General features: G+C 36.0%; 3 protein-coding genes across 3 annotated transcripts in view; all 3 read right to left on the reverse strand.

The window, feature by feature from the left end:
* Positions 1 to 12,253, reverse strand: part of LOC109715348 (alpha N-terminal protein methyltransferase 1) — a 51,352-nt gene that overhangs the window by 26,757 nt on the left and 12,342 nt on the right. The gene's annotated exons all lie outside the window — the stretch shown is intronic.
* Positions 2,042 to 3,079, reverse strand: LOC109715349 (protein P21-like). The gene is made up of 2 exons (XM_020240325.1): positions 2,639 to 3,079; positions 2,042 to 2,546 (listed from the first exon to the last, which is right to left on the reverse strand). Exons 1-2 carry the CDS (start codon positions 3,000 to 3,002, stop codon positions 2,242 to 2,244), a joined length of 669 nt encoding a protein of 222 aa, XP_020095914.1. The 5' UTR covers positions 3,003 to 3,079; the 3' UTR covers positions 2,042 to 2,241.
* On the reverse strand, positions 8,430 to 9,647 carry LOC109715355 (protein P21-like). Its single transcript, XM_020240334.1, has 2 exons — positions 9,096 to 9,647; positions 8,430 to 9,006 (listed from the first exon to the last, which is right to left on the reverse strand). Exons 1-2 carry the CDS (start codon positions 9,457 to 9,459, stop codon positions 8,702 to 8,704), a joined length of 669 nt encoding a protein of 222 aa, XP_020095923.1. The 5' UTR covers positions 9,460 to 9,647; the 3' UTR covers positions 8,430 to 8,701.

The following is a 12,253-nucleotide window of genomic DNA, read 5'->3' on the forward strand; positions in this document are numbered from 1 at the left end:
CGTAACGCTTGTATTCTCTTCTCACCAAGAAAAAATATATGTTTAAGTCTAACAGGGAGAGAATATATTTTACTCTCTAGATACCAAATAAATATTCCCAAGAGATAAAAAATTTTATTAGATTATTGTGTCAAAAAAAAAAAATCTTGACTAAATGCACCTTCATATTATTACTTTTTTTTTATTCCTTCTTAAGATAGTTAAGTGTATTATTTTTTCTTTTCATTAATTGCACTATGTGAAGGCGAGTTCCAAGTTTCTTTCTCTAAAGTCCAGATGGAGCATTAAATGCGTCTGTTGCCCCTCTTCCTCGGGAGTCGGGAGCCACGCCATCCTTCGCATCCCCGGCCCCTGCTGTCCTCGCACCCCCTGATGGAAAAACTTCCTCGGGCCCCACTTTTGTACTCGGACTGGAGCTCAACCAGTTGTGTACTTGTGTTGGGACCTCTCTATTCTCCGATGCGGACCGGGCCCCTCACCGAGCCCAACTACGCTCCGGCTCCATCTTCTCTTTCCCTCCCGGTTCCGACCCAGTTGGCCATTCGGCTCAGCTCCCGGCCCATCGGGGCTGCGTTATGGGCTACCCTACTTCGCAGTCCAGCGCAGGCCATGGGTTGCGCTAGTATTACACGCTGCCTATGCTGTTTCTTTGAAAAAATTTTAAAATGCAACGGTATATTGATGACGTGACGTAACAAATCAATCAAAAAAATTCTTTTAGAAATATATGTCCCATCGTGATTATAAAAAATATTTTTATTGTATTTTTGTTTGAAAAGAAAAAAGGTGATTGATTTGTTATTGATGACGTGGTGCAAGTGTGATAGTTTAGAATTTCTCGTTTCTTTGCGCCAGTCTCGATTGGAGCGATCGCCACGTCGCCGACGCCTCTCCCGCTCCCGCTTCTCTGACGGAGTCTCCTTCCATTAACAAGCACCCTCCATCCGACCTCTCCATTAAAGAAGTCGCGACCGCTCCCAGTGTCAGCAGGCGAAAGTAATATAATCGGGCGAGACGACGACTTATAAACAAAATAAAATGACAAAATTGGTGCAATTAAAGAATCAGGTGATTCATCTACCGTACCGTCTTTATGAGGGCAAGCAAATGAATGTAGAAAGCTTTTTAAAAACACTTCATTGGAAAGCCTTCAATTTATTGTCTCATGCAAAAATATAATATTTTTTAAAAAATTATAAGTTATATGAATTTCTGAACGAGAAATCTCGACCGGTTGCATAAAAATTATAAGTTATATATATAAATTTCTGACGAATCAATAACATCGCTTTGGACCGACCGTTCTTAGAGCAAGTGGCAAATGGCTCGGTGGTTGGTATTTGAAATTCCAAATTCGAATTTTAATTGATTCACATTTCCAGCTAAATTTATTTCTATATAAAATAAATGAAGCGTGTATTGTGCTATCTATCTCTTAAAAAAAAAAATAAAATAAAAAACATCGCTTTGGCTTTATCATTGAAAAACCGAAGTTCATAAAAGTAACGGCTGACCCACACTGTTTTCTCTGACTCCCATAAATAAAGCAAACCTATCAATTGCTAGGTCAACGTTGACCCAGGAAAAACGTAGCCGTTGTAAAAGTTGATTTTAAAAGATGGCGGGAACGGCCTGTGGAGTTATATAAACCAAATTATTTGAAGAGTCTGGTTGTTTTGATGGCTTATTTTTTGGATTTTGGTTCTGTGGAACATTCAATGAACATTTATTACAATTTAAATCACTACTACAATTTTTTTTTTTCCCTTTCAATTTAAACAACCAACTTTGTCTCTCTATCTCTCTCAAAAAAAAATTTTTTGTCTCTCTATAGTCAACCGAAAAGTCAAATGTGAAAAAAATATTTATAGAGTGTTCTATTATTTGATTAATTGTTCTTTTAAGTAGTGCTACGGGAGGAGCCCGTATTTTTAAGTTAAAAAAGCTTTTACTTTATTTAGAGCATGAAATTTTATTTTTTATTCAGTTTTTTGTTGCAGCAGCCCACATAATAAATGAGAAAATGTTGTAACTATGTATATTTCCTATCCAACCAAATGAATCAGGCGTATTACTTTTATTTCAAACTAAACAATCCCCATGGAAGGAGCTTCTACAGAGTAGCCACCTTCTCTTACACAATTACTTTATTCCACAATGCTTTATTCAAGACGCATACAATACGTAGGCATACGTCCATGTATAGATACCGCTATACGTATAGTAGTATATAACTGTGATCTAAGGGCAAAACACAACCTGGTAGTTGGTGTTTCCAGGGCAAGTGAAAGTGGTGCCGTCGTAATCGTCAGGATAGCTGAAAGCCTGAGGGCACTGGCCCTTGAAGTACTCGGAGTACTGCGTCGGGTTGCAGCTGCTCCCGGACGGGCAGCAGTACTCCGGCGCCCCGAAGATCGTGCACGGGTCATCGCACCCGCCGGGCACCTGCAGCGGCGCCGGGCAGTTCGCATTTACGTTGGCGGCGCAGCTCGGCCCCGACGTGCAACCATTCGACGTCGGCGTGAAGCTCAGCGGCACGTTGAACCCTGATAACAAAGCGGTTCGTTCATTCACAAATTTGTACCGTAAATTAAATACTGTTTAATTCTAATAGTTTAAGCTTATAGAATAAAAGTACCAGCCACGAGGGAGATGTCAAAGTAGTCGAGGCCCCCAGACTGGTCGAGAGAATACTCGGCGAGAGTATTGGGGTTCTGTCCGTAGCCGGTGCAGGCGAGGACGCCGCCGCAGTCGCCGGTCTGGCAGTTGCCGTTGCCGTTGGAGTCGAAGGAGCAGCCGGTGCGAGCCCAGACGCGGCCACCGGTGGTGCCGTCAGCCACGTTGAAGGTCCAGGACTGGCCCTGGTCGAGCTGGATGCCGCCGCCGGGGGAGGCGGCGGCCCAGACGGTGTAGGAGCATTGGTTGATGACGTTGAAGGTCGAGGCGGCGGCGAGAGGGAGGAGGGCGAGGAGCAGGAGAGGGAGAGTGTTTTGTGTGGCCATTTCTGGGGAGAAAATGGATTCAAAGTGTTGTTGTTGTTGTTGTTGTTGTTGTGGGTTGGGAGGAAGGGGGAGGGAGTGCAATTTATAGATGTTTTGGCGATGTTGCATGGGGGAATTTATGCTTACGTTTTGAGATGAAGAGGAAAATTCAAAGATTGCTGCGACCAAAGTGACTAATTGGCCGTGAATGTTGGGATGTTGATGTTTGGACGTATTGCATAACGCTTTTATTCTCTCAGAAAATCTCTCTCTCTCTCTCTCTCTCTCTCTCTCTCTCTATATATATATATATATATAATTTTAAAAGGGAGATAATATACTTTACTCTCTAAATACCAAAAAAATATACACTTAATTCTTTTCAAAAGATCAAAAAAATGTTGAAAAAAATAGTGATATGACTAAATACGCCTTCATATTATTATCACAATTATGTTTCCTCTTAAGAAAGTTAAGTGCATACTTCTTTTTTATTTAAGAGGTTAAATATTACCGATGTAAGTTTTCGGAAGAATCAAATGCACGCTATTTTTATTCAAGGAGTTTAGTGCAATAATATGTGAAATGTTGAACAGGATCAAGTATAGTTTAGCCCATACATAATTGCGTTATGCTTCCTACATAGAGTTGGTTGTTACCTGATTTTAGGGTTCACTTGACCTATGTAGAGCTGGAGGAGAAATTCTACTATATATTTTCTTTAAAGGGGTAATTAAAATCTATGCATCTGTCGTTGGGTGTAATTAGTGGAAGTAATGTTGTGCTCACTTTCCAAATTGCGGAGTAGAATTAGATGGTAAAAGCTACATCATTAGCGGATCGACACAAACCACTGCACTTAGGGATTGTTTAATTGTATATAATTGCAATTATATGGCATCGATAGAGTTGAGAAAAGAAAAAAAATGAACGGGCGAAAAAGGAAAAAGGAGGGAACTCAACAGCAACATGGGGGCCGTAGAAAAAACAAGAGAAGGAAGAGAAAGTAGGTGGAGAAGGAGAGGGAGAAAGCGAGGATGGAGTAAGACAAATCGGAACGTAAGGAGCAAAAGGAACAAATAAAAAAAAAGGAGAGAGAAAAAAAAAAAAAAGGTATTTGGTCAGTTTACTAAAAATTTGGATTGAATCTATAAAATTCAAAATAATGGTTTACTTTTGAAAAAATTCAAAACTAGTAATTTTTTTATGCAAATTGGTTTAAATAGAAAGTTCTTTTTGACAACTCCAATAGAATGTATTGATTACCTTTTGTGTTCGAATTGCTGGAAAAGTTATGTTAATAACTAAGGTACCCAAGCATTAATCTAGGATTGTATTTTGAATCAAATTTTAATGAGAAGCTCCCCAACAAAATATTGTTGGAGAGTGCTTGATTCACTGCTACGTGTTAGTTTTAACTCTATTTAAAAATTTATTAGGTAACTTTTAAAAAAATATATAATTTTTTGAGCAATGATAAAACTGACACATTATAGTAGATCGGAACTCATCAAAGAGACATCGGTGTAGAGTTTTCTAATGAAGGTTTTTCTATTTTCAAAAATATTTTATCAGTAAAATTGTTCAAGAAATAAAGATAGCTTTGTCATTAAAAATCGAATACTGTCACTTCTATTATGTCGCTTCTAGTAAGAGTAGAAGTTTCAAACTAAAATCTATGTATTTTTTTGGACCCATAATATCTCATTTTGCTTTTCCACTAGGTCAAAACTTTTTTACTTTTTGTCTGCTAAACCATCTAGGGTTTTGTTTGAACAAGTAAGCGTTTAAATGACAACCGCGACAATCAATCAATTATATCGTAAAGAGTCATGATCATTTGAGCTGGCATTTAATTATAAAATTAGATTATAACACTTATCTTTTAAAAGATAGTTTAAAGACCTTGAGCAACATAAGAGAGTAAACCTCAATTATTCAATCTTTTTTCTTTTTTTTTTTTCCCTAGAACTGCATACTTTTCCACAGGCATTTAAATGCTTATTAATTTCTATCTTTTTTGTACCCTGAAAACGAAAAGGACATAATACACTTGCCTAACACTCAATCAATATTCCACAAAAATAATCTTCCAAAAGTATAATGGAAAACTCCATGACTGGCAACATTTTATAAAAAAATTTTCCACAGTTCTTAAATTATGCAATAAGTGAGCCTACTTCCTATGGCACCCTTAGAATTTACAATAGTTTTATATATAAAGTATATATAATATGACTAAATCTCTCAATCCGGCTAGAATATATTTGACGATGGTTTGATCTAAAAAATTAAGAAAATTAAGTATGATAGAGTTAGAATAGTTTTAGAATAAACGACTCCTTGGCCTTGGAGAGCAAAGCGTCACACTTCCCATGTTTATGCAGTTAATTAATCCAAGTCACGTGATTTAACTTAAAATGGAACTTGGAAACTTCCTTATCTTACTTGACAAGTTCCAGAATCCTAATTTCCAAGCACATTTTCCACCACGATTCTTAAAGACCAATCAATAATTTCTCAAATTTTTGGTACATATATCATTTGCCGTCACCTTTGACCGGCATTTTCCATCACCGAATTTGACCTAAAATAAGTCTAAGAAATTTCCAACTATATCTGAAGTTCCATTGTCAAAACAGAAGAGAAACATAATAATTTTCCAGGCATATTAGATTTTCAAGAATATTCTCATCACTTTCTTAATATTCTTCGTGTTAAATATAAAAAAATATAAACATAGTTCTCTCACAGTTTAAGATTTTAAAATACAACGGTTGTTTTACATAGTATTAAAAAAGTATTAAAACAGGAGATTCTGAGTCAATCACATCCGCTCTTAGCATTATATTTTTTCTCATGTCCTGAGTTCGAGTCACGTTATAGCCTTGCAAAAGTTTCGAGCCCAGACGTTATTGAGAGTGCTAAATTAAAACATATATGAATATCGTTCTCTCCATAGTTTAAACTTTTAGGTATCGTTTGGTTCGGTGATAAGCAAAAAGTGGCTATTCAGAATAGGTATAAAATGAGTATAAGCGGATTGGATCAATTTTGGCGTTTGGATGAAATTGAGTTACTCCTAGGGATAAAAAAATAGCGTTTGTTAGGTAAGATAGAATAAGAAAGATAGTAAATTTTAAAATAAAAAATAATGATATTACCTTTTATTATATTTGAATTTAATTTTTTGATTATATTTTTAAATTTACAATTTTAACTTTGAAATTTTAAAATTTGAAATTAAAATTTAAAATTGAAAATCTCAATTTTAAATTAAATTTCAAACTTTAATTTAAGATCAAATTTAAATTTGAAAAATATAAAATATCAAATTTAAATTTGAAAAATTTAAAATATCAATTTTAATTTGAAAAATTTAAAATATCAAATTTAAATTTAAAATTAAAAATATAATTAAGTAATTATAAAACTTTAATTTTGATATTACAAAATTTAAATTTAAAATTTTAAAATATTAAAATTTTAAAAATTGGGTTGGGAAGCAATAATAAAAACTATTTATTATAATAAATTTATAAATTTTTTAAAAATTCTACTTAAACTTAAATTTAATAAAAAGAATTTATTATAATATTTAAAAATAATTTATTATAAAATTTATTATAAAATTTAAATATAAATAATATGTATTAATATAGTGTAATTAATAAATTTATAATAAAAATAATGAATTATAATATATAATATAGTATATTTATATAATTTAGTTTTAATTCAATTTATAATTTTTAATTAAGTTTGAAATTAAGCATTGAAATAGTACTATTCCACCAAAATAGTGGAATAGCAAATCTCTTACTAATCCGGGATAACCGGAAACAGGGACGAAGCTATATGGAGGCCCAAGGTGGCCATGGCCTCCCTCAACTTTTCAATATCTATTAACCTATATGAATCCTCAATGATTTTGCCACGTGGCAAGTTTTCCTCCACCCTCAGTAACTTTTTTTTTTGAATTAATTTTTACTCATGGCTTTTCCCCTCCCCTCCTCTCTATTCAATGATATATAATCAATGTGCTTTCCTCTTCAATATAAGTTCTCTCTTTTCCCTCAAACAATTCCTAATATGCAAAATTAAAAGAGGAGAGGTTAGTTTTGATTTCATAATTGATGTGACAGTTCTCAAAAGGGTGCAAAATCATGCAAACTTTTATGAGATTTTCATCGCAATCGTCGTCATGATCGCAACATTATCATCTCTATCTTCATACGACCTTTGTAGATTTTTTCTTTAAATGGTAATTCTAGGCAGTTATCAATTTTCAATGGTTATATTAGTTAGTTTAATTCATACATTTACCTACCCAAAAAATAAAACACACTTGAATTTTTATTTTCCAAACTCCTTTCTTCGCCCTCTTCAATATTTTTTATTTTTTCTTCTATTATTTATCAGCCGCACCGCGCGGGTTACTACACTAGTTTGTTTAATGGTTCTTCAAAGTTTTTTTTTTGTGAACCATGGATAGCTTTGGCCCCCCTAATTTTTCAATATTTACTTAACAGTGTGGTGCCAATATAACTCTCTCTCTCTCTTTCTCCTAATTGGTATACTCTTTTTATGGGTGAAAATATATTAAAAGTTTCTTGCTTATAGAGTATTTTATAATATATTTCTCTACTCTAAAAATTTTATTTAATATTTTTTTTAACTTTTATTTATCTTAGGTGAGCTTTTTTATTTGACTAAATCAAAAATTGCTTAATAGCTATGTTAATTTTATTTACTAAAAAACTAAGAAATTACTGTTAGATTTAGTAAAATTTCTAAATTATTTTAATATAATAATATAAATAAAATAATTAGAAGTTAAACATATGAAAATAAAAAACATAAAGTTCATATTTTTACATTATTTATTTCATTAATAATTTTTTAATAAAAAATTTTTTATTAGAAAATATTTTGTTTATTATTTATTACTAAAGTTTCTATTTAAATATATTTTGGCCCCCCCTCAAGATTGAATTCTAGTTTCGTCCCTGACCGGAAATAGTAAGGTTTTGACCGGGATAAAATATTTCCGTAAAACATTACTCCACTTGGCGGAATAATAGGAATAACTTTCGTTATCCCCGCTTATTCCCCGAACCAAATGGGGCCTTAGATTAGATAATTCCAACACCTACTTCGGTAAGTTACCTCTTCTGTGGATAAGCTTCTCCTCGATCAGAAGATCAACACGAGTCGATCTCATATCGAATTTTGATGAAAGCGAGATACGAGTTGAACCGGATTGTAATTCAAACTACTAGGAAAACAGGATTGCATTATCATTATCCAAGGGTGGAATGCGCAGGAAAGGAAAACAAATTCACCATGTTTATGTACAGTAGTAGTAAAGCATTCTCTACTGAAACTTCATTATCATTTCTCATTTGTCTCCTTCAATTTACCAGTGTTTTTTTTTTTTTCCCCCAATTTTTGGATTGGCATAATTTCGTAGAACAGCAAACTGATCCCCGGCTATATATCGTCCATGTCATGTAACACTAATGATCGATCATTTCATACTTCAATTTGCTAAAGTGGAGAAAAAACACACATCTAATTAAAAGGCACAAAAACCAAAAGGGGAAAAGTATAACCATGCATCCAACTCAAAATAGCTCTGCGAAAACAATAGACAAAATTTGAGGCCTCACTTGGTCCGGATAATATACGTACAATATACGTATAGTAGTATCTCTGATCTAAGGGCAAAACACAATCTGGTAATTGGTGTTTCCAGGGCAAGCGAAAGTGGCGCTGTTATCATCGTAAGGATAGCTGAATGACTGAGGGCACTGGCTCTTGAAGTACTTGGAGTACTTCGTCGGGTTGCAGCTGCTCGGGGACGGGCAGCAGTACTCCGGCGTCCCGAAGATCGTGCACGGGTCGCCGCACCCCCCGGGCACCTGCAGCTCTGCCGGGCACTGCGCATTTACGTCGGCAGCGCAGCTCGGCCCCGACGTGCAGCCGTTCGACGTCGGCTTGAAGCTCAGCGGCACGTTGAACCCTGAAAACAAAGCGGTTTGTTCATTCACAAATTTGTACCGTAAATTAAACACTGTTCTCTGATAGTTTAAACTTATAGAATAAAATCACCATCCACGAGGGAGATGTCAAAGTAGTCGAGGCCCCCAGGGTTGTTGAGAGAATACTCGGTGAGAGTATTGGGGCTCTGTCCGGAGCCGGTGCAGGCGAGGACGCCGCCGCAGTCGCCGGTCTGGCAGTGGCCATTGCCGGTGGAGTTGAAGGTGCATCCGGTGCGAGGCCAGACGCGGCCGCCGGTGGTGCCGTCAGGCACGTTGTAGGACCAGGACTGGCCCGGGTTGAGCTGGATCCCGCCGCCGGGGGAGGCGGCGGCCCAGACGGTGTAGGAGCAATTGTTGGCGACGTCGAAGGTGGAGGCGGCGGCGAGAGGGAGGAGGGCGAGGAGCAGGAGAGGGAGAGTGTTTTGTGCGGCCATTTCTGGGAGCAAAAAGATTTGTGTGTTGTTGTTGTTGTTGTTGTTGTTGTCGTTGTTCCTTGTGGGGGTGTTGTGCTGTGAGTAGGAAAGGGGCCGGGGGAGTGGAATTCATAAGAGGTTTCGGAGAGGTTGCGTAGGGTAATTTGTGATGACGTTTTGAGATGAAGAGGAAATTTCGATGATCACTATGGCCGTGTGCGTAGGGTAGGGATGACGTTTCAACTTATATATATATATAAAGCAATGCTTTTTTGACCGGCTAATCTATTGTAATAGAATAGATCTACATTCTTTCGGTAAAAATAAAAAATAAAATAAAATACTTCTATGCAAATAACTTATAAGCTGGTTTGAGAAAAGTAAATTTTAAAACCGGCTATATATAAATATATGAATCCCAGTTCGGGTTCAGGTTGCAGCGAGGGGCGGAGGCGCGGCGAGCCTGGTGCGGGTGGGGCCCAGCTGGAGGAGAGGAAGGAAGAATTTTTTTTATTTTTCCTTCTCTCTCTTTATTTTTTTTTTTTCTATTTAGTATATTTGTATTAAATATAAATTTTATTAATTTTATACTATTAACTATTTATAGAGAGAGAGAGAGAGTAGAGTAGAGTAGAGTAGAGTAGAAGCATCGAGGGGCATAGTATGGACAAGTATGGGGAATAGAGGAAAATTTGGCTGAGGGACCCATGGCTACAAATTTAGGGGAAGAGAGAGAGAGAGAGAGAGAGATGGAGAGATAGAGGAGGGAAGGAGAATAAGAAAGAGAGAGCTATGAGGGGCCCAACTCCGAAATCATGAAAAAGCTTCTTGAAGCGGAAAAATTCCAGAATGCAACGGGTATATTAGTGACGTGGCGTAATAAATCAATCAAATTAATTCTTTTAAGAATATATGTCCCATCATGATTGTAAAAAAGTATTTTTATTGTACTTTTGTTTGAAAAGAAGGAATGTGATTGGCTTGTTATTGATCACGTGGTGTAAGTGTGACAGTATAGAATCCCTCCTTGAAGCGGTTGAGGTTCATCCTTTAATGTCAAACAAAAAATAAATTACCTTTTTAATTATTTTTTTTGAAACACACACACACACACACACACACACACACACACACACACACATATATANATATATATATATATTACTTTACATTATTTCTCAAAAAACTTGCCACATAGCAACACAAGCTTCAATGTTGTTGGGTGTGAGCTCCACCGGTTCTTTTTTTTTAGTTGAACTGAACCGAATTGTCGAGTATGAGTCCCATCCTAAACCGGCTAAAGTCCTCCAAATTATTTCACCTTTTTTTGCTTGAACCAAATATGGTTGAGTGAGGTCTCTACACTAAACCGGTTCATGTTTCCTATTTTTTGTTTGCCTAAACCAAACCGGTGCCCTCTTTCTTTGCTTGAACCAATCTGCTTCATTAGACCGAACCAGACTAATTGATTCATGTCATCCATTATTCGGCCAACTTGCATTACATCTATTATCTATTATCTATTATCTATTATCTATTAATTTATATTATTTCTCAAAAAACTTGCCACATGGCAACACAAGTTTCAATGTTGTTGGGTGTGGGCTCCACCGGTTCTTTTTTTTTAGTTGAACCGAACCGAATTGTCGAGTATGAGTCCCATCCTAAACCGGCTCAAGTCTTCCAAATTATTTCACCTTTTTTTGCTTGAACCAAATATGGTTGAGTAAGGCCTCTACACTAAACCGGCTCATATTTTCTGTTTTTTGTTTGCCTGAACCAAACCGGTGCCCTCTTTCTTTGCTTGAACCAGTCTACTTTATTAGACCGAACCAGACCAATTGATTCATGTCATCCATTATTCGGCCAACTTGCATTACATCTATTATCTATTATCTATTATCTATCTATTACTTTATATTATTTCTCAAAACACTTGCCACATGGCAACACAAGCTTCAATGTTGTTGGGTGTGGGCTCCACCGGTTCTTTTTCTTTAGTTGAACCGAACCAAATTGTCGAGTATGAGTCCCATCCTAAACCGGCTCAAGTCCTCCAAATATTCACCTTTTTTTGCTTGAACCAAATATGGTTGAGTGAGGCCTCTACACTAAACTGGCTCATGTTTCCTTTTTTTTGTTTGCCTGAACCAAACCGGTGCCCTCTTTCTTTGTTTGAACCAGTCTGCTTTATTAAATCGAACCAGACCAATTGATTCATATCATTCATTATTCGGCCAACTTGTATTACATGTTAAATAATTATAATAACTCGAAAAAAAAAACTTCAATTAACAATCATATATATATTATTTTATTTATTTATTTATTTATTTATATATTATTTCTTCTAAAGTTGCCACATGGCAACACAAGCTTCAATGTTGTTGGGTGTGGGCTCCACCGGTTCTTTTCCTTTAGTTGAATCGAACCGAATTGTCGAGTATGAGTGCCATCCTGAACTGGCTCAAGTCCTCCAAATAATTTCACCTTTTTTTGCTTGAACTATGGATGGTTGAGGGCTGCCTCTACAATCAGCCAGCTCTTGCTTCTTTTTTTTTGTCTGCATCAAACCAGCCGCTACCCTCTTTCTTTGCTTGAACCAGTCTGCTTTACTAGACCAAACCAGACCAATTGATTCATATCATTCATTATTCGGCCAACTTGCATTACATGTTAAATAATTATAATAATTCGAAAAAAGAACTTCAATTATCAATCATATATATATATTATTTTATTTATTTATTTATACATTATTTTTTCTAAAGTTGCCACATGGCAACTTTTTCTTCATTTTTGAGTGTGTGCTCCA

This window comes from Ananas comosus, linkage group 9 (assembly GCF_001540865.1).
Source record: "Ananas comosus cultivar F153 linkage group 9, ASM154086v1, whole genome shotgun sequence".
Lineage (NCBI taxonomy): Eukaryota > Viridiplantae > Streptophyta > Magnoliopsida > Poales > Bromeliaceae > Ananas > Ananas comosus.

Excerpts from the sequence above, each read along its gene's own strand:
- LOC109715349 (XM_020240325.1), bottom strand. The coding sequence starts at position 3,002 with ATGGCCACACAAAACACTCTCCCTCTCCTGCTCCTCGCCCTCCTCCCT. Across the intron at positions 2,547-2,638 it reads TGACATCTCCCTCGTGGCTG|GGTTCAACGTGCCGCTGAGC; the intron begins GTACTTTTATTC and ends CTTTGTTATCAG.
- LOC109715355 (XM_020240334.1), bottom strand. The coding sequence starts at position 9,459 with ATGGCCGCACAAAACACTCTCCCTCTCCTGCTCCTCGCCCTCCTCCCT. Across the intron at positions 9,007-9,095 it reads TGACATCTCCCTCGTGGATG|GGTTCAACGTGCCGCTGAGC; the intron begins GTGATTTTATTC and ends CTTTGTTTTCAG.